The sequence below is a fragment of the Mobula birostris genome, chromosome 9, assembly GCF_030028105.1.
Source record: "Mobula birostris isolate sMobBir1 chromosome 9, sMobBir1.hap1, whole genome shotgun sequence".
Lineage (NCBI taxonomy): Eukaryota > Metazoa > Chordata > Chondrichthyes > Myliobatiformes > Myliobatidae > Mobula > Mobula birostris.
Window position 1 is genome coordinate 81,742,274 of NC_092378.1, and position 22,809 is coordinate 81,765,082.

The 22,809-nt window shown below is 42.7% G+C and overlaps 1 protein-coding gene across 4 annotated transcripts in view; it reads right to left on the reverse strand.

Annotated features, from left to right (window-relative positions):
• Positions 1 to 22,809, reverse strand: part of washc5 (WASH complex subunit 5) — a 205,763-nt gene that overhangs the window by 50,866 nt on the left and 132,088 nt on the right. For all 4 annotated transcript variants that reach the window (XM_072268302.1, XM_072268303.1, XM_072268304.1 and 1 more), the window contains 2 exons: positions 10,002 to 10,103; positions 5,631 to 5,810 (listed from right to left, as the gene is read on the reverse strand). In XM_072268302.1, the coding sequence (XP_072124403.1) occupies positions 5,631 to 5,810; positions 10,002 to 10,103 (282 nt within the window). The remainder of the gene's footprint in view (positions 1 to 5,630; positions 5,811 to 10,001; positions 10,104 to 22,809) is intronic.

Below are 22,809 nucleotides of genomic sequence, written 5' to 3' on the forward strand. Positions count from 1 at the left end.
TGTCCAGGACCAGCCTATTGGCTCAAGATGTCTGACCCTCCAAAGGAGGAGTTGTAAAGTTTGATGGCCACAGGCAGGAATGACTTCCTATGACGCTCAGTGCTACATCTCGGTGGAAAGAGTCTCTGGCTGAATGTACTCCTCTGCCCACCCAGTTATTATGCAGTGCCAAGATGGCATGCAACTTAGACAGCATCCGCTTTTCAGACACCACCGTGAGAGGGTCCAGTTCCATCCCCACAACATCACTGGCCTTACGAATGAGTTTGTTGATCCTGTTGATGTCTGCCACCCTCAGCCTACTGCCCCAGCACACAACCGCAAACATGATAGCACTGGCCACCACAGCCTCGTAGAACATCCTCAGCATCGTCCGGCAGATGTTAAAGGACCTCAGTCTCCTCAGGAAATAGAGACGGCTCTGACCCTTGTTGTAGACAGCCTCAGTGTTCTTTGACCAGCCCAGTTTATTGTCAATTCGTATCCCCAGGTATTTGTAATCCTCCACCATGTCCACACTGACCCCTTGGATGGAAACAGGGGTCACCTTAGCTCTCCTGAGGTCTACCATCAGCTCCTATGGGAAGGTCTTTTACTCAGAGAGTGATTGGTGCATGGAATGCACTGCCTGAGTCAGTGGTGAAATTGAAGAGACTACTATTACACTAGTGAAATTGAAGAGACTACTATTCAGGTATATGGAGGAATTTAAGGTGGGAAGTTATATGGGAGGCAGGGTTTAAGGGTCGTCACAACACTGTGGGCCAAAGGGCCTGTACTGTGCTGTACTATTCTTTGTTCTTTTGTTCCTTTCTCCTGTCTCTCAAACGGGATTCTAAAGGATCACGGATCAACGTTATTCAACGTATACAGTTACATGCATTAGGAATTGGCTGTGACAATTTGCTGCAACATGTAACAAAAAAACAACATTCAACATTTATAAGAATAAAGAATTATATACAAATAAAGTTAGTCATAGTCATAGTCATACTTTATTAATCCCGGGGGAAATTGGTTTTCGTTAAAGTATATATTTGGAATAAAATGTGCAGAAATACCAGCATGTATTTACAATGTAAACAGCAGAGGACACAGCCTCAGAATAGAAGAGTGTCCTTTTAGAACGGAGATGAGGAGGAATTTCTTTAGCCAGAGAGCGGTGAATCTGTGGAATTCGTTGCCATAGCAGTTGTGGAGGGCAAGTCATCGGGTATATTTAAGGCAGAAATCGATAGATTCTTGATTAGTCAGGTCACAAAGGGATACAGGGAAAAGGCAAGATATTGGAGCTGAGGGGGAAAATGGATCAGCCATGATGAAATGGTGGAGCAGACCCAATGGCCTAATTCTGCTCCTATGTCTTACAGTCTTAAAAAAAGTGGTTTAAAGTGTTTACAGTGCAATACAGTGACTGAGATAATAGATAGGAGGAGGTGGGGGTGGCTAACTAGAATGGTTGATCAGATTAACTACCTCGGAGAAGAAACTTGTAAGCATTAATTTCTTAAGTGCTGATTGAAACTTCTTTTAACACTCCAAGAGGCATTTCAAAAACAAACTTAGTGAACAGAGTCAGGGTCCAATCTATAACATAACATAAATAGCAGGGGTAAAAGGACCCTGATGGCAGTTATTTATAGGCCTCCAAACAGCTGCAGGGATGTGGACTACAAATTACAACTGGAAATAGAACAGGCTTGTCAGAAGGGCAGTGTTATGATAATTGTGGGGGATTTTAACATGCGAGTTGATTGGGAAAACCAGGTCAGCACTGGATCTCAAGAGAGAGAATGCGTAGAATGTCTGTGAGATGGCTTTTTAGAACAGCTTGTTGTTGAGCCCACTAGGGGATTGGCTGTACTGGATTGGGTATTGTGTAATGAACCGGAGGTGATTAGAAAAATTGAGGTGAAGGAACCCTTAGGAGGCAGTGATCATAACATGATTGAGTTCACTGTGAAATTTGAAAACGAGAAGCCGAAATCTGATGTGTCGGTATTTCAGTGGAGTAAGGGAAATTACAGTGGCGTGAGGGAGGAACTGGCCAAAGTTGACTGGAAAGGGACACTGGCGGGAAAGACAGCAGAGCAGCAGTGGCTGGAGTTTATGTGAGAAATGAGGAAGGTGCAAGACAGGTATATTCCAAAAAAGAAGAAATTTTCAAGGGGAAAAAGGATGCAACCGTGGTTGACAAGAGAAGTCAAAGCCAAAGTTAAAGCAGAGGGCATACAAGGAAGCAAAAATTAGTGGGAAGACAGAGGATTGGGAAGTTTTTAAAACCTTACAAAAGGAAACCAAGAAGGTCATTAAGAGGGAAAAGATTAACTATGAAAGGAAGCTCGCAAATAATATCAAAGAGGATACTAAAAGCTTTTTCAAGTATATATAGAGTAAAAGACAGGTGGGAGTAGATATAGGACCGATAGAAAATGATGCTGGAGAAATTGTAATGGGAGATAAGGAGATGGCAGAGGAACTGAACCAGTATTTTGCATCAGTCTTCACTGAGGAAGACATCAACAGTATACCGGACACTCAAAGGTGGCAGGGAAGAGAAGTGTGCGCAGTCACAATTACGACAGAGAAAGTACTCAGGAAGCTGTATAGTCTAAAGGTAAATAAATCTCCTGGACCAGCTGGAATGCACCCGCGTATTCTGAAGGAAGTAGCTGTGGAGATTGCAGAGGCATTAGCGATGATCTTTCAAAAGTCGATAGATTCTGGCATGGTTCCCAAGGACTGGAAGATTGCAAATGTCACTCTGCTATTTAAGAAGGGGGCAAGGAAGCAAAAAGGAAATTATAGACCTGTTAGCTTAACATCGGTGGTTGGGAAGTTGTTGGAGTCGATTGTCAAGGATGAGGTTACAGAGTACCTGGAGGCATATGACAAGATAGGCAGAACTCAGCATGGATTCCTTAAAGGAAGATTCTGCCTGACAAACCTATTACAATTTTTTGAGGAAATTACCAGTAGGCTAGACAAGGGAGATGCAGTGGATGTCGTATATTTGGATTTTCAGAAGGCCTTTGACAAGGTGCCATACATGAGGCTACTTAACAAGATAAGAGCCCATGGAATTACGGGAAAGTTACATACGTGGATAGGGTGTTGGCTGATTGGCAGGAAACAGAGAGTGGGAATAAAGGGATCCTGTTCTGGTTGGCTGCCGGTTACCAGTGGTTTTCCACAGGGGTCAGTGTTGGGGCCGCTTCTTTTTACATTGTACATCAACGATTTGGATTATGGAATAGATGGCTTTGTGGCTAAGTTTGCTGATGATACGAAGATAGGTATAGGGGCCGGTAGTGCTGAGGAAACGGAGAGTCTGCAGAGAGACTTGGATAGATTGGAAGAATGGGCAAAGAAGTGGCAAATGAAGTACAATGTTGTAAAGTGTATGGTTATGCACTTTGGCAGAAAAAATAAACGGGCAGACTATTATTTAAATGGGGAAAGAATTCAAAGTTCTGAGATGCAACGGGACTTGGGAGTCCTCGTACAGGATACCCTTAAAGTTAACCTCCAGGTTGAGTCAGTAGTGAAGAAGGCGAATGCAATGTTGGCATTCATTTCTACAGGAATAGAGTATAGGAGCAGGGATGTGATGTTGAGGCTCTATAAGGCGCTGGTGAGACCTCACTTGGAGTACTGTGGGCAGGTTTGGTCTCCTTATTTAAGAAAGGATGTGCTGACATTGGAGAGGGTACAGAGAAGATTCACTAGAATGATTCCGGGAATGAGAGGGTTAAAATATGAGGAACGTTTGTCCGCTCTTGGACTGTATTCCTTGGAGTTTAGAAGAATGAGGGGAGACCTCATAGAAACATTTCGAATGTTGAAAGGCATGGACAGAGTGGATATGGCAAAGTTGTTTCCCATGATGGGGGAGTCGAGTACGAGAGGGCATGACTTAAGGATTGAAGGGCACCCATTCAGAACAGAAATGCAAAGAAATTTTTTTAGTCAGAGGGTAGTGAATCTATGGAATTTGTTGCCACGGGCAGCAGTGGAGGCCAAGTCATTGGGTGTATTTAAGGCAGAGATTGATAAGTATGTGAGTAGCCAGGGCATCAAAGGTTATGGTGGGAAGGTGGGGGAGTGGGACTAAATGGGAGAATGGATCAGCTCATGATAAAATGGCGGAGCAGACTCGATGGGCCAAATGGCCGACTTCTGCTCCTTTGTCTTGTGGTCTAATAACCAAAATTCAAAAGCAAAATACTAAAGATAGGAAAAGTTCAAACCGAAAAACTCTAAACATTTTTAAAAATTGTCTTCTGATTCACAATTGTTCTCATTAATAGAGAAATGATCCTTGTAAATTGATACAGTGTTAATAGTGATCTATCATTCAATTTTAAACATAGTTACACCAGCTGTGATAAACACAAGAGATTCTGCAGATGCTGGAAACCCAGAGTAACACACACAAGATGCTGGAGGAACTCCATCCACGGAGAGGAATTAAAAGTCAATGATTCAGGCCGAGAATCTGTCCTGATGAAGGGTCCTGGCCCAAAACCTTCAACCAGCTGTGAGTCCAGTATGCTCCATCTCCGTACATTTAATCACCGCTAATTCCATCTGAAATTTTTTCTTTGTGAAATCCAATTTGAAATTGCTTTTGAAAATATTTTATATCATTGTTGAATAAATATCACAACAGGGTAAATAACAATACAAAGCAAAGAAGTAGATGTTTTGTAATACAGAGCAAATATTAAAAGCAAACTGAAACAGTATTGTTTCTGTATTTCCTTGCAACCTAGGAAGCCACTTCTTCATATTCGAGTGTACCCTTCCTTACAGAACAATCCCATCCCCACTCCTTTCTCCTGTAACATTCCCATCACCTCTGGCAGGTGAAACGAAGTTAAAATGGTGCTAAATAGTGACTCATTTGTTTGCATCTTTGGAAGCAGCTTTATTTCTATCTTTAATATCTTTATTTTTCCCTTTCAGGGTTCTTTTGAAGACCCTGACCTGGAGTTACATGCAGACTTCGGTTCTTTGAGGGAATGGGACCCATTCCCGGGGTTTCAGGACTGGCTGATGTTCAGCACACCAACTGTTCACCCTGGGAGTCCGGCTCGGATTTGGAGCCTTAAGATCTCGGGGCTCTGGAGATGGGCAGATCAAGGGTCAGTGTCATGGCATAAGACCCGTGTGTCGTCGGGGGAGTTGGAAAATCGACTGCTGTGTGCCCAAAGACCCAGGATCTTTGCGATCTGTGGGCACAGAGCTCAGAATGAACAACGTAACGGACTTTTAGCATCGTAAACCAGCGAGTTGTTTGTTATGTTTCCCCGCTCGCTGGGATAATGGAGACACTTCCTTGTCCCTTACTAGGGAGAGAGAGAACCTGTGGTATGTTGAATGCTGGGTGAAACGCGAAGTTTTTGGGGTAACTGCAAGTCTGTGTCTTCGCTGTTGCTTTGCTCACACTTGTGTGCTTGGTGGCGGTGCCAATGCAGGTTTTTTTTTGCTGGTGACTTGATTTTGATGCAAAACAATGCATTTCACATGTGACAAACAAAGTTAATATTTATAAGCAATCAAACTACTGTCAAAGCAGGAAATACATACATATGGTCATGCCAACTAAAATGTTCTCCAAGAATCACCTTTGTCCTCAGGAAATTATTGCACTCTTGTTCCACATTATAGTTGATAATGCGAGACACTTCTTCTTGCCAGATCTTCAGCCCATATATGCTGACATAATCTTGTATGTATTCAAATGAACGGTGGAATCCATCCATTGTGGCGGCCATCTCTTTCAGTTTGGGCATCAGCTCACTAGTCTGTGTGAAATGGAACAGTGTGCTTGCAGATATTCAAAAGTGCCATTTCACCTTAAGTACAGTAAATCACAAAGGGGCTCAACTAGATTCTATTGTTTCTAGCATAGTCTACATGAAGAGTGAAAAAGTATTTGAACATCAGTTTTTATTAAATATGGAAAGCATTCAGAAATAAATCTCTCACAAACATTTGGAAATGTTACAGTAGTATATGCTTAAAATTCCCATACCCAACTGCCTTGCACCTCTGACATGAGTAGGTCACCTGGACAACTGAGACTGTTCCACCATTCCACAGGATCATGGCAGGTCTTTTACCTCAATACTAGCTTCCTTCCCTTTCCCCATACCACACAATTCCTGAAATATCTACAAATCCGTCTGTACCACTTGTAAATAAACTCAACAACTGAAACCCAAAGTTGTTCAGAGTAATAAAATCCAAAGATCTGACACCATCCATGAGAATATATTAATCAACTTTTCATTCTTAAATGGTCTACCCCTTACCTTCAGATTGTGACCCAGAATTGTATACTCCTTACTTGTTGGGAAAATACACTCCCATCACAACATACAACATTCTTACATGGTTGATAATTCCCCCTCATTCTTCCAAAGTCCAGGAAAACACAGGTCAACCCTCATCATCCTCTTTAGGATTGGGAAAAAAGCTGCAGGGATTATAAACTCAGCTAGCTCTATCACGGGCACTAGCCTCTCCACCATCAAGGGCATCTTCAAAAGGTGATGCCCCAAAAAGGCAGCATCCCAGGACCCAGGATATGCACTCTTCTCATTACTACCATCAGAAAGGAGGTACAGCAGCCTGAAGACACACATTCAATGTTTTCCAAGCCTCTCAATTTGGACCTTCTGAGGATTTCCAAGCCTCTCAATTTGGACTTTCTGAGGGCCTGACGAAGGGTCTCGGCCTGAAACGTCGACTGCACCTCTTCCTACAGATGCTGCCTGGCCTACTGCGTTCACCAGCAACTTTGATGTGTGTTGTTTCAATGTTTTAGGAACAGATTCTTCCCCTCTACCACTAGATTTCTGAATGGACCATGAACACTCCCTCACTATTACAGCTCTTTTTTTCAGAACTCATTTAATTTTTTTTACATTTACTGTGTTTTGTACTGTAACTTACAGAATATTTTACGCCTTACACTGTGCTGCTGCCACATAACAACTAATTTCATGACATTTATCAGTGATAATAAACCTGATTCTGATTCATATGAGGTCTGCCACACCAGGAGTAAATCTGATGAATCTTCCTGTATAGTTTGATATTAGATAAAGAGGCCAAATTATGGACAATGTTTAACTATATTAAGTCTTAATATAAGGTGTAGACCATTTAGTTCAAAGATAATTTATTGTCAAAATACATAGGAATGAAAAGTTGATTACTGTATACACTTGGTGGGTGTTAAATCTTTGGAATTCGCTACTCCAGAGAACTTTGGATCTATGTAAAGCCAAAAGCTATAAAAAGGGAAAAGATGAAATATGAGGACAATGAGCCAATAATATAAAGCAGAATAGCATCGATTTTTTCAGTTATAAAAAGTAAAAGGGAAGTGAGAGTTGAAATTGGACCACTGGAAAATGACTCTGGTGAGGTAGTAATGGGGGACAAAGAAATGGCAGATGAACTTAATGGGTACTTTCCATCTGCCTTCGCTGTGGAAGACACTAGCAGTGTGCCAAAGATCTGTGAGTGTCAGGGAGCAGGAGTGAGTGCCATTGCTATTACAAAGGAAAAAGTGCTTGGCAAGCTCAAAGGTCTTAAGGTGGATAAGTCACCCTGGGCCAGATGGATTACATTCCGGAGTCCTGATAGAAGTTGCTGAACAGATTATGGATGCATTGGTCATGATCTTTCAAGAATCACTTATTCTGCCATGCTCCTGGATAGCTGGAAGATTGAAAATGTCACTCCACTCTTTAAGAAGGGAGGAAAGCAAAAGAAAGTAAATTATAGGCCGGTTAGCCGAATCTCAGTGGTTGGGAAAGTGTTAGAATCAATTATTAAGGATGAGGTTTCAAGGCACTTTGAGATTAATGATAAAGTAAGTCAAAGTCAGCATGGTTTCTATAAAGAGAAATTATGCCTGACAAATCTGTTAGAGTTCTTTGAGGAAATAACAAGCAGAGTGGACAAAGGAGAGGCAGTGGATGTCATTTACTTGATTTTCAGAAGGCATTTGATAAGGTGCCACACAAGGTTGCTTAACAAGATAAACTCCATTGGTGTTACAGGAAAGTTACTGGCATGGATAGCGGAATGGCTGACAGGCAGGAGACAATGAGTGGGAATAAAATGGGCCTTTTCTGGATGGCTGTCGGTGACTAGTGGTGGTCCTCAAAGGTCAGTATTGGTACCGCTGTTTTTCACATTGTTTGTCAATGATTTAGATAATGGAATTGATAGCTTTGTGACAAAGTTTGCAGATGATATGAAGATAGGTGAAGGGGTAGGTAGTGCTGAGGAAGCAATTCGATTGCAGCAGGACTTGGACAAATTGGAAGAATGGACAAAAAAATGGCAGATGGAATATAGTGTTGGGAAATGTATGATAATGCTTTTTGGTAAAAGGAAAAATAGTGCGGACTATTATCTAAATGGGGAGAAGATTCAAACGTCAGAGGTGTAGGGGGACGACGGAGTCCTCATGCAAGACTCCCAGAAGGTTAATTTACAGGTTGGGTCTGTGGTAAAGAAGGCAAATGCAATGTTCGCATTTATTTCAAAAGTAATAAAATATAATAGCAAGGAGATAATGCTGAGCCTTTATAAGACTCTAGTCAGGCCACACTTTGACTAGCTTTGAATCCCATAACTCAGAAAAGATGTGTCGTCATTGGAGAGAGTCCAGAGGAGGTTCATGAGGATGATTCTGGGAATGAAGAAGTTAACATATGAGGAGTGTTGGCAGCTTTGGGCCTGTACTCACTGGAATTTTGTACAATGTGGGGGGGGGGGGGGTGGTCTTATTGAAACCTACCAAAGTTGAAAGGACTAAATAGGGTGGATGTGGAGAAGACGTTTCCTATGGTGGGGCTATCCAGGACTGGAGGGCACAGGCTCAAAATTGAGGGGTGATCCTTTAGAACAGAGGTAAGGAGGAATTTCTTTTAGACAGAGAGTAGTGAATCTGTGGAATGCTCTGCTAAAGACTGTGGTGGAAGCCAAGTCCGTGGGTATATTTCAGGCGGAGGTTGATCATTTCCTGATCGGTCTGGGTATCAAAGGATAATGACGAGAAGGCAGGGGTATGGGGATGAGTGGGATCCAGGATCAGCCATGATGGGATGGCAGAGCAGACTTGATGGGCTGAATAGCCTAATTCTGCTTCTACGTCATATGGTCTTATAATGGCATTATGGTACCTTTCACATCTGTAGTTAAAATCGCTTACCACAAAATCTAACAGACTATCTGCATTTCTGATTACCCGGATTGGCTAGTTTATTGATCTCTGTGCAAGGACCTCCCCTCCACATACCTTTGAAAGTCAATATTTCACAACCTTTCTACATAAAAAAAAGTTGGCATGTGTTTTTCAACCTTCATAGATAATGTGACTTTTTCTCCACAATGCAATTGCTCCACTCACACACTTGGCATCCTCATCATTATTTATATTGCCACTAAGCTTCATGTCATGAACAAATCCGTAAATATTCCCTCAGCCAATGTTTCAAACGTAGACCAGTATGGCCAAGTACAAGCCCATAGGCCCACAATGTTGTGCCAACCCTCTCACCTACTCCATGAATATATAGCTCCAAGGACATATACACTACAGCTAGAGAAAGGCCAGCAACAACATTAAAGCCCTGGTTCGTTCAAACTCATAAAACATGCTCTCAAATCCAGGCAGCATCCTGGTAAATCTCTTCAAGCCTCCACATCCTTCCAAAACTGAAGCAACCAGAACTGAACATACTATTCCAAGTATGATCTATCCAGGGTTTTAGAGATCTGAAACATTACCTCTTAGTTCTCCCAGCACACTTTTGGTTCACTGGTTGATTTCACCATCTTCCTTCTATCTGAGTGGTCAGTAGAAGAATTCCAGAAACTTCATCTTTAGCTCACCAACTTCTGAGGCTAGGAAGAAACCTGCCCACTGTATGTACAGTAGGGTACTTGGAGTCATATCCAATTCCTCTCACCTTAGCTTTCGGGTTAAATGTCAGCCCTCTGTGAAGAGCAAGTGCAACCTTTCTGACCAATTCCTTCCGAATTCCATCCTCCAACAGTTGCTTCGGATCCACCTAATAAAAGCATAAAAGCAACTTTTAATTTCATTTAATGCCTCCATTGGGCCAAAATCAAGTGGGGAAAAAATAAGAACTTAATACCCTGTTTCCCATCTCCAATCATAACAATAATATTAAAGACCTGAAATACATTATGAAAATACAAAACAGTTGGAAAGAACTACAATGTATAAATCAGTGAGCAGTAATGAGGCAAAATTCTTTGGTCATGCCAGGTGACAGCAGGAATAGAGGCAGCCATTTTGTGAGACTGTCCTTACAGCTGCCATTTTGTGAACTGTTTGGTGAACTGATTCTTGCTCAGAGGTAGCTTAATCAGAGCAATTGAACCTGGACACAATGAGTTTCAGCTGATGATCTGCTAATCCTGAGCTCACTCTCAGATGGGACGCTGTTTATATGTAAAGTTTACAAAAGGAACAGCCTGTGATCTGGTTGTCTGGATCCAGTGTTAGGGTGAGCTGGTTTGAACCAATCTGACATGGGCAAAACTAAAGAAATTACTGAAGGCACAAAACTGAAAGGACAGCCATAAAGCAATAACTGCTCATAGCCCTGGGCAACATCCAATCAGAATCTAACACATGTCAGTTAGGTGACCTTGAGCCAACAAAACTGAAACACGACAGATGGATCTGATATGGGAAGAAATAAGAATGAAGCACTTTGGGAGGACAGGCAGCAATAGCTCTCCAGGGACCAACCATCATGGATGTGGAGGGCCCCGCTTCATACACGTGGAGATTACAATAAGACCATGAGGAATGTCTGGCCAGCGTAGGCACTGTTCCTGGGTATTACCTAGAAACATAGAAAATAGGTGCAGGAGTAGGCCATTCGGCCCTTCGAGCCTACACCGCCATTCAGAATGATCATGGCTGATCATCCAACTCAGAACCCTGTACCAGCCTTCTCTCCATACCCCCTTATCCCTTTAGCCACAAGGGCCATATCTAACTCCCTCTTAAATATAGCCAATGAACTGGCCTCTACTGTTTCCTGTGGCAGAGAATTCCACAGATTCACCACTCTCTGTGTGAAGAAGTTTTTCCTAATCTCGGTCCTAAAAGGCTTCCCCTTTATCCTGAAACTGTGACCCCTCGTTCTGGACTTCCCCAACATTGGGAACAATCTTCCTGCATCCAGCCTGTCCAATCCCTTTAGGATTTTATACGTTTCAATAAGATCCCCCCTCAATCTTCTAAATTCCAACGAGTATAAGACTAGTTCATCCAGTCTTTCATCATATGAAAGTCCTGCCATCCCAGGAATCAATCTGGTGAATCTTCTTTGTACTCCCTCTATGGCAAGGATGTCTTTCCTCAGATTAGGGGACCAAAACTGCACACAATACTCCAGGTGTGGTCTCACCAAGGCCTTGTACAACTGCAGTAGTACCTCCCTGCTCCTGTACTCGAATCCTCTTGCTATGAATGCCAGCATACCATTCGCCTTTATCACCGCCTGCTGTACCTGCATGCCCACTTTCAATGACTGGTGTATAATGACACCCAGGTCTCGTTGCACCTCCCCTTTTCCTAATCGGCCACCATTCAGATAATAATCTGTTTTCCTGTTTTTGCCACCAAAGTGGATAACTTCACATTTATCCACATTAAATTGCATCTGCCATGAATTTGCCCACTCACCCAACCTATCCAAGTCACCCTGCATCCTCTTAGCATCCTCCTCACAGCTAACACTGCGGCCCAGCTTCGTGTCATCTGCAAACTTGGAGATGCTGCATTTAATTCCCTCATCCAAGTCATTAATATATATTGTAAACAACTGGGGCCCCAGCACTGAGCCTTGCGGTACCCCACTAGTCACTGCCTGCCATTCTGAAAAGGTCCCGTTTATTCCCACTCTTTCCTTCCTGTCTGCCAACCAATTCTCTATCCACATCAATACCTTACCCCCAATACCGTGTGCTTTAAGTTTGCACACCAATCTCCTGTGTGGGACCTTGTCAAAAGCCTTTTGAAAATCCAAATATACCACATCCACTGGTTCTCCACTATCCATTCTACAAGTTACATCCTCAAAAAATTCTATGAGATTCGTTAGACATGATTTTCCTTTCACAAATCCATGCTGACTTTGTCCAATGATTTCACCGCTTTCCAAATGTGCTGTTATCACATCTTTGATAACTGACCCTAGCAGTTTCCCCACCACCGATGTTAGGCTAACCGGTCTATAATTCCCCGGTTTCTCTCTCCCTTCTTTGTTAAAAAGTGGGGTTACATTAGCCACCCTCCAATCCTCAGGAACTAGTCCAGAATCTAAAGAGTTTTGAAAAATTATCACTAATGCATCCACTATTTCTTGGGCTACTTCCTTAAGCACTCTGGGATGCAGACCATCTGGCCCTGGGGATTTATCGGCCTTTAATCCCTTCAATTTACCTAACACCACTTCCTTTTCCCTTACCTTTTCCCTTCTTTGACTGTTCATGGAGGGTCAGGGAAACTTCGTAGGTGTGCACACAGATATTCAGTTATGTAAGTTCACATGGCTGTGAACTGAGCCAATGAAGGTACTTGTCAGTAAATACAGATTCTCTTGTGCCTAACTGATCATTATTATCAATGAGCAATCCTTGTAATGTTCCACTATAAACCAAGTTTCTCAAGGTATTTTAGACCTCACTGGCAAGTTCTGTTTGGACCTAATTGAATATTGAAGTAAATGGCTTGCTAAGCACCAGAGAGTAGTTAAGAGTCAACATACAAGTACGTTTGAAATCAGATAGACTGGCCTGGTATATTTGCTAAAAGCAAAAATTAGTGGGAAGTTAGAGGGTTGGGAAGCTTTTAAAAATCAACAGAGGACAACTAAAAGCCAAAAGCACAGAAAAGTTACTAACTACTACAGGAAAGTTACTAATGTGGTTAGAGCATTGGCTGATTGGTAGGAGGCAGCTAGTGGAAGTAAAAGAATTCTTTTCTGGTTGGCTGCCAGTGCCAAGTGGTGTTCCGCAGGGGCTGGTGTTGGGACCGATTCTTTTTATGCTGTATATCAATGATATAGATGATGGAATAGATGGTTTTGTTGCCAAGTTTGCAGATGATATGCAGATTGGTGGAGGGGCAAGGGGTGTTGAGGAAACAAATAGGCTGCAGAAGGACTTAGACAGATTAGGAGAATGGGCAAGAGAGTGAAAAATGAAATAAAATGTTGGAAAATGCATGGTCATGCACGTTGGTGAAAGAAAGAAATATGCAGACTATTTTCTAAATAGGAAGAAAATCCAAAAATCTGAGATGCAAAGGAACTTGGGAGTCCTCGTGCAGAACATCCTAAACGTTAAACTTGAAGGTTGAGTCGGTGGTGAGGAAGGCAAATGCAATGTCGGCATTCATTTCAAGCCGTCTAGAATAAAAGAGCAGGGATAGAAACAGCGAAAACCTACAGCACAATACAGGCCCTTCAGCCCACGATGCTGTGCCAAACATGTACTTACTTTAGAAGTTACCTAGGGTTACCCACAGGCCTCTATTTTTCTAAGCTCCATGTACCTATCCAAGAGTCTCTTAAAAGACCCTATCATATCCGCCTTCACCACCATCACTGGCTGCCCATTCCACGCACTCACCACTCTGCGTAAAAATCTTACCCCTGACATCTCCTCCGTACCTACTTCCAAGCACCTTAAAACTGTGCCCTCTCGTGTTAGCCACTTCAGTCCTGGGAAAAAGCCTCTGACTATCCACATAATCAATGCCTCTCGTCATCTTATACACCTCTATCAGGTCACCTCTCATCCTCCTTCGCTCCAAGGAGAAAAGGCCAAGTTCACTCAACCTATTCTCATAAGGCATGCTCCCCAATCCAGGCAACATCCTTGTAAATTTCCTCTGCACCCTTTCTATAGTTTCCACATCCTTCCTGTAGTGAGGTGACCAGAACTGAGCACAGTACTCAAAGTGGGGCCTGACCAGGGTCCGATACAGCTGTAACAATACCTCTCAGCTCTTGAACTCAATCCCACAGTTGATGAAGGCCAATGCACCGTATGCTTTCTTAACCACAGAGTCAACCTGCGCAGCAGCTTTCAGTGTCCTATGGACTTGGACCCCAAGATCCCTCTGATCCTCTACACTGCCAGGATTCTAACCATTAAGACTATATTCAGCCATCATATTTGACCTACCAAAATGAACCACCTCACACTTATTTGGGTTGAACTTCATCTGCCACTTCTCAGCCCAGTTTTGCATCCTATTGATGTCCCGCTATAACCTCTGTCAGCCCACCACACCACTAACCTTTGTGTCATCAGCAAATTTACAACCCTTCCCTCCACTTCCTCATCCAGGTCATTTATAAAAATCACACAGAGAAGGGGTTCCAGAACAGATCCCCGAGGCACACCACTGGTCACCAACCTCCATGCAGAATATGACCCGCCTACAACCACTCATTGCCCTCTGTGGGCAAGCCAGTTCTGGATCCACAAAGCAAGATCCCCTTGGATCCCATACCTCCTTATTTTCTCAATAAGCTTTGCTTGGGATACCTTATCAAATGCCTTGCTGAAATCCATATACACTATATCTACTGCTGTACCTTCATCAATATGTTTAGTCACATCCTCAAAAAATTCATTCAGACTTGTAAGGCACGACCTGCCTTTGACAAAGCCATGCTGACTATTCCTAATCATATTATGCCTCTCCAAATATTCATAAATCCTGCCTCTCAGGATCTTCTCCATCAACTTACCAACCACTGAGGTAAGACTCACTGGTATATAATTTCCTGGGCTATCTCTACTCCCTTTCTTGAGGAAGGGAACAACATCTGCAACCCTCAAATTCTCTGGAATCTCTCCCATCCCCACTGATGATGCAAAAATCATTGCCAGAGGCTCAGCAATCTCCTCCCCTGCCTTCCAAAGTAGTCTGGGGTGGTCTCAGCGACTTATCCAACTTGATGCTTTCCAAAATCTCCAGCACATCCTTTTTTCTTAATATCTATATGCTCAAGCATTTCAGTCCACTGTAAGTCATTCCTATAATCACCAAGGTCCTATTCCGTAGTGAATTCATTAACTACCTCCGCTATCTCCTCCGGTTCCATACACCCTTTTCCACTGTCACAATTGATTGTTCCTATTCTCTCACATCTTATCTCTTGCTCTTCACATACTTGTAGGATGCCTTGGCCGCTTCTCGCTCTCCTAATTTCATTCTTAAGCTCCTTCCTGCCAGCCTTATAATTTTCCAGATCTCTATCCGTCCTAATTTTTTGAACCTTTTATGAGCTTTTCTTGTCTAGATTTTCAACAGCCTTTGTCCACCATGGTTCTTTTAACCTACTATCCTGTCCGATAGCTTCATATTTCTTCTTACTCCAATTAAACACTTTCCTAACTTGTCTGTTCCTATCCCTCTCCAATGCTATGGTAAAGGAGATAGAATTGAGATCACTATCTCCAAAATGCTCTCCCACTGAGAGAAATGACACCTGAGCAGGTTCATTTCCCAATACCAGATCAGTACAGCCTCTTCTCCCTTGTAGGCTTATCTACATATTGTGTCAGGAAACCTTCATGAACACACTTAAGAAACTCCACCCCATCTAAACCCATTGTTCTAGGAAGACACCAATCAATATTTGGGAAATTAAAATCTTCTACCACGACGACTGTTATTATTACACCATTCCAGAATCTGTCTCCTTATCTGCTCCTCAATGTCCCTGTTACTATTGGGAAGTCTATATAAAAAAAACACCCTGTAGAGTTATTGACCCCTTCCTGTTCCTAACTTCCACCCACAGAGACTCAGTAGACAATCGCTCGATGACTTCCTCCTTTTCTGCAGCCATGACACTGTCTCTGATCAACAGTGCCATGCCCTCACTTCTATTGCCTCCATCCCTGTCCTTTCTGAAACACCTAAGTAACCATTCCTGCCCTTGAGCCATCCAAGTCTCTGTAATGGCCACAACATCAGAGGTCCAAGTACTGATCCACGCTCTAAGCTCATCCACTTTGTTCATGATACTCCTTGCATTAAAATAGACACACCTCAAATCATCTGTCTGAGCGCGTCTTCTCGATCACCTGTCTATCCTCCTTCTCGTACTGTCTCCAAGCTTTCTCTATTCGTGAGCCAAACATCCCTTCCTTGGCCTCTTCAGTTCAGTTCCCACATCCCAGCAATCCAATTTAAACTCTCCCCAACAGCCATAGCAAATCTTCCTGCCAGGATATTGGTCCCCCTCAGATTCAAGTGCAACCCGTCCTTTTTGTACAGGTCACACGTGCCTAAAAAAGATGCCTGAATGATCCAGAAATCTGAATCCCTGCCCCCTGCTCCAATCCCTCAGCCATGCATCTATCCTCCACCTCAATCTATTCCTCCACTCACTGTCGCGTAGCACAGGCAATAATCCCAAGATTACTACCTTTGAGGTCCTGCTTCTCAACTTCCTTCCTAACTCTCTGTAGTGTTTTCAGGACCTCCTCCCTTTTCCTACCTATGTTGTTGGTACCAATATATACCACGACCTCTGGCTGTTGACCTTCCCACTTCAGGATATCGTGGGCACGATCAGAAACATCCTGGACCCTGGCACCTGGGAGGCAAACTACCATCTGTGTTTCTTTCCTGTGTCCACAGAATCGCCTGTCTGACCCTCTGACTATAGAGTCCCCTATCACTGCTGCCATCCTCTTCCTTTCCCTACCCTTCTGAGCCACAGGGCCAGACTCTGTGCCAGAGGCACGGCCACTGTTATTTCCCCTAGGTAGGTCGTTCCCCCCTCCCCTCCAACAGTACGCGAACAGGAGTACTTATTGTTAAGGGGGACAGCCACAGGTGTACTCTCTAGTATCCGATTCTTGTTACCCACTTATCTGTCTCCCGTGTCCCTGGTGTGACCACCTGCCTATAGCTCCTCTGTATCACCTCCTCACTTTCCCTGACCAGACGAAGGTCATCGAGCTGTATGTCGAGTTCCCTAACCCGGTCCCTAAGGAGCTGCATCTTGACACACCTGGTGCAGATGTGGCCGTCCGGGAGGTTGGGAGTCTCCTGGATGTCCCACATCTGACACCAAGCACAGAACACCGGCCTCACAGGCATACTACCTATTCTTCACAAGTAGATTACCTCGCCTCGAACTGTTATTGCCGAAGTCCTGTTGAACCAAAGCCCTCCTACTCTGTTTCCCTCTACTTTGTCCCTGCTCGAAAAAGCTGCCTTCTTTTAAATCCTTCCCACTGGTCTAACTGGCTGATGTCCAAGTGCTCGTGCAGTTGCGCTTCAATCAAAATGCTGAGGAAAAAACTGTCTTCTTTTAAATTCTTCCTGCCAGTTTAACTTGCTGACGTCCATGCACTTGCGCAGTCGTGCCTTGATGTGACGCTGAGGCCTTATAAGGCATTGATGAGGCCTCACCTTGATTATTATGAACAGTTTTTGCACTTCTCATCTAAGAAAAGATGTGTTGGCATTGGAAAGGGTCCAGATAAGTTTCACAAGGATGATTCCAGGAATGAAAGGGTTATCATACAAGGAATGTCTGATGGCTCTGGGTCTGTACCATGTCTGAATTTAGAAGGATGAGGGGGGATTTCATTGAAACCTTTCGAATGTTGAAAGGCCTAGACAAAGAAGATTTGGAAAGGATGGTGGGGCTAGGACAAGAGGGCACAGCCTCAGGACAGAGGGGTGTCTATTTAACAGAGATGCAGAGAAATTTCTTCAGACAGAGGATGGTGAATTTGTGGAATTTGTGAGGCCAGGTCGTTGGGTGTATTTAGGGCAGAGCTTGATAGGTTCTTGAGTGGACATGGCATCAAAGGTTACGAGGAAAAGGCTGGGGAATGGGTTTGAAGAGGGGAAAAAGGAGCAGACACGAAGGGCCAATTGGCTTTATTCTGCTTCTACGTCTTAAGGTCTTATGGTCTAAAGATGAAATATGAAGGAAAGCTAGCCAATAATATAAAAGAAGACACTAGAAGTTTTTTCAAATATATAAAGAATTGAAATGAGGCAAGAATGGATATTGGAATGCTGGAAAATTATGCTATAGAGGTAGTAATGGGATCAAAGAAATGGCAGACAAACATAATAGGTATTTTGCTTCAGTCTTCACTGTGGGAGACAATAGCAGTATGCCACAAATTTGAGTGTGTCAGAAACAGAAGTGAACATAGCTGCTATTATTAAGACGAAGGTGCTTACTAAGTCACCTGGACCAGATGGATTACACCCCAGAGATCTGAACGAGATAGCTCAAGAGATTGTTGAGACATTAGAAATGCTCTTTGACGACGGGAAAATTGCAAATGTCACTCCACTCTTTAAAAAAAAAAGAGGGTGGAAGAAGGAGGAAAGGAAATTATAAATGCAAACACAAGGAAATCTGCAGATGCTCGAAATACAAGCAACACACACAAAAAGCTGGTGAACGCAGCAGGCCAGGCAGCATCTATGGGAAGCGGTACAGTCGACATTTCAGTTAGTCCTGATGAAGGGTCTCAGCCCGAAACGTCAACTGTACCTCTTCCTGTAGATGCTGCCTGGCCTGCTGCGTTCACCAGCATTTTGTGTGTGTTGGTTAAAGAAAATTATAGGCCAGTTAGCCTGACTTCAGTGGTTTGAAAGATGCTGGAGTCTATTATTAAGGATGAGGCTTCGGTGTACTTGGAGGAAACATGATAAAATAGACCAAAGTCAACATGGCTTCCTCAAGGGAAATCTTGGCTGACAGGTCTGTTGGAATTCTTTGAGAAAATACAAAGGAGAATCAGTGCTTGTTGCTTACTTGGATTTACAGAAGGCGATTCTCCAGATGGCGCTCATGCAGTGAGGTCACTTCTCGGCTTCGCTCCGTTACTTTCTCATTTTATATCTATGATCACCTTTATTTAATTTACTTTTAAGTTTGGATTTTGAACTTTGAAGAGCTGAGTAAAGAAACAGTTACAAGACCTAAAGTCCGAGACATTAAACCTGCAAAAGATGCCGATGGCAACAGAAAAAAGAAACCCGATCCTAAACATCCTGAGATAACTTATGAATTGTGGATGAATTTGTTTTGTGAACAAGCTGATGAAATACGCTGAGGCTTTAAAGAAGAGATTACAGCAATTATGCAAACTTTTGGTGTGCTCGACCATCAAGTTCAACAGCAACAAAACACTATCACCGAACTGAAGGAGGATGCACAAAAGAAAGATGAAAAAATCGAGAGTTTGGAACTAGAAGTTTCTTCGACAGAACCTGTTCTGCCAGAGGTCTCTGCCTGCTGTAACTTTGTTTAATCGAATAAAGAAACTGCCTTGTAACCACCGGTAATGCAACGCTCTGCAATTTCATCCATGCCACAACAACAACAATCTGGCAATGCTGTTGTTTTCATGTCAGGGGAGCTGCATGCTGCATGGTACAGTATGTGTGTGCAGGCGTGTGTTGGCTCCCTGCTGTGTCGTGGTATAAATGCTCATGCAAACCAAGGAAGGGGACATAAATCATACCTATCTAAAACAATACGTGAGGAATTCATCAATCTGATTGGATCCAGCATACTGGATCACATTATCAGTGAAGTGAAGAAATACAAGTATTAGATATTCTAACTCCAGATATATCTAATGTGGACCAGCTGACTTTGACTGTGCGCTATGTTTTGCCATCTGGACCAGTTGAAAGATTTGTGAAGTTTTTGGATATGGATATGGATATAGTGAACAGCTTGCTCAAAGTTTACTTGACTTTTTAAAGGAAAATGCCATTGATATAATACACTGCCATGATATAAGAGACTGCCACGGTCAAGGTTATGACAATGCCAGCAACACGAGCGGCAAGTATAGTGGCTTCCAAGCACGAATTAAAGAGCTGAATGAGTTTGCGGATTACATTCCATGTTTTGCACATTTACTAAATTTGGTTGGAAAATGTGCTGCTGAATGTTGTCAGCAAGCATTTATTTTCTCTCAATTTGTAGAAAGCCTGTACACATTTTTTTCTGCTTCTACTTATCGGTGGGATCTCCTTTCTGCTGCATTATCTGATGGTGGTACTCATTAGCCATTGTGAAAAGAATATCAAATACCAGGTGGTCAGTTCATGCAGATGCAACAAAAGCACTTTTACACAGCTTTTCTGCAATAAAACAAGTCTTGGATGACATTTCAAATAACAATGATCAGAAGGCAGAGTGTCGACAACAGGCTCGTGGACTGCTTTCAACCATGATGAAGTTGGAAACAGGAATAATGATCATATTGTAGGATCAAGTATTACAGCGTTTTCAAATGACCAGTGCTTCTTTGCAATCTTCTGGCCAAGACTTGAACACAGCTTGTGCAGTCTATGAATCTTTGCATGGATATATTCAAGCCATGCGGTCTACTTTTTCTGACATTGATCTGAAAAAGCCAAGGATCTGACTAAGTGTGAAGATTATCAACAGCAAACTCAAAGAAAACGCAAGCAAAATCACGCGTATGATGATTTCAGTGGTTCTAGCACTCTTGATCCACTTGTTGAATCTCAAATGCCTTCTCAGAAGTTTAAAAGCTGAAAATTTCTTGCCATTATTGCCAGCTGGCTTTCTGCCCTGTCAAAAAGGCAGAAAGCTTATCTAAAGGTGAATGGTGTTTTTGGATTCCTTCATCAGTTACAGTCGTTTACACCTGAAGTGATCGTAAAGAGGTCATCAAATCTTATTAAATTATATCCGGAAGATCTGGAAGAAAGTCTTAATGAAGAATTTGTGCAGTTTACTGAACTGTTGAAAACTGATCTTGCTTCTCATATTGGTGCCAAACAAGACCTTGTCGAGTTACAGTTGTACCGTTTGATAACTGACAATTCTTTGGAGTCATGTTTTCCAAATGTAGAAAATGCCTTGCATATCTATCATGGTTACCAACTGCAGTGGAGAACGCTCATTTTCAAAACTGAAAAGGATTAAAAATGAACTAAGGAGCACCATGGGTCAAAACAGATTGAACAATCTCACTCTCATGAGCATTGAACATGAACTTCTGTGTGAAATAGACATTTCCAGTATCATCAACAAATTTGCTGATGCTAAATCTAGAAAATCTAAAAAAATTGTAGTTTTACTTTTGACATTGGAAATTGATACCTACATTACTAATACCTACACTAATACTACTACTGAAGTGTCAGACATTTGTCATATTATCGCGGTATAGCAAATGAAAACATTGAATTACTTTACTATGCAAGTAAATAATTTATGTTTTAATACTTACGTGCATTTTGAAAAATTTAGGGCCCCTTTATAACATATGCTACAGGTCCCGCACTAGCTTAATCTGACCCTGCCTGCGTAGCAGCTTTGAGTGTCCTATGGACTAGGACTACAAGATTCCTCTGATCCTCCACACTGCCAAGGGTCTTACCATTAATACTATATTCTGCCATCATATTTGACCTACCAAAATGAACCACCTCACACTTTACTGGGTTGAACTCCATCTGCCATTTCTCAGCCCAGTTTTGCATCCTATCAATGTCTCGCTGTAACCACTGACAGACCTCCACACTATCCACAACACCTCCAACCATTGTGTCATCAGCAAATTTACTAACCCATCCCTCCACTTCCTCATCCAGGTCATTTATAAAAAAACATTAAGAGTAAGAGTCCCTGAATAGATCCCTGAGGTACACCACTGGTCACTGGCCTCCATGCAGAATATGACCCGTCTACAACCACTCTTTGCCTTCTGTGGGCAAGCCATGCCCATGCCTCCTTACTTTCTCAATAAGCTTTGCATGGGGTACCTTATCAAAATCCATATACGCTACATCTACTGCTCTACCTTTATCAATGTGTTTAGTCACACCCTCAAAAAAATTCAGTCAGGCTCGAAAGGCATGACCTGCCTTTGACAAAGCCATGTTAACTATTCCTAATCATATTATGCCTCTCCAAATGTTCATAAATCCTGCCTCTCAGGATCTTCTCCATCAATTTACCAACCACTGAAGTAAGATTCACTGGCCTACAATTTTCTGGGCTATCTCTACTTCCTTTCTTGAATAAGGGAACAACGTCCACAACCCTCCAATCCTCCGGAACCTCTCCCGTCCTCATTGATGATGCAAGGATCATTTCCAAAGGCTCAGCAATCTCCTCCCTCCCACAGTAACCTGGGGTACATCCCGTTAATCCCGGTGACTTATCCAACCTGATGCTTTCCAAAAGATCCAGTACATCCTATTCCTTAATATCGACATGCTCAAGCTTTTCAGTCCGCTGCGAGTCATCCCTACAATCGCCAACATCCTTTACCGTGGTGAATACTGAAGCAAAGTATTCATTAAGTACCTCTGCTATCTCCTCCGGTTCCATACACACTTTTCCACTGTCACACTTGATTGGTCCTATTCTCTCACATCTTATCCTCTTGCTCTTCACATACTTGTGGAATGCCTTGGGGTTTTCCTTAATCCTGTCTGCCAAGGCCTCCTCATGGCCCCTTCTGGCTCTCCTAATTTCATTCTTATACTCCTTCCTGCTAGCCTTATAATCTTCTAGATTCCTACCATTACCTAGTTTTTTGAACCTTTCATAAGCTCTTCTTTTCTTCTTGACTAGATTTACAACAGCCTTTTTACACCAAGTACACTTCTTATTAGATGGCAGCAAGCAGGAATAGAACCAGCGTTGCTGGTTCTCGTATTGGCACTGGAGAGGT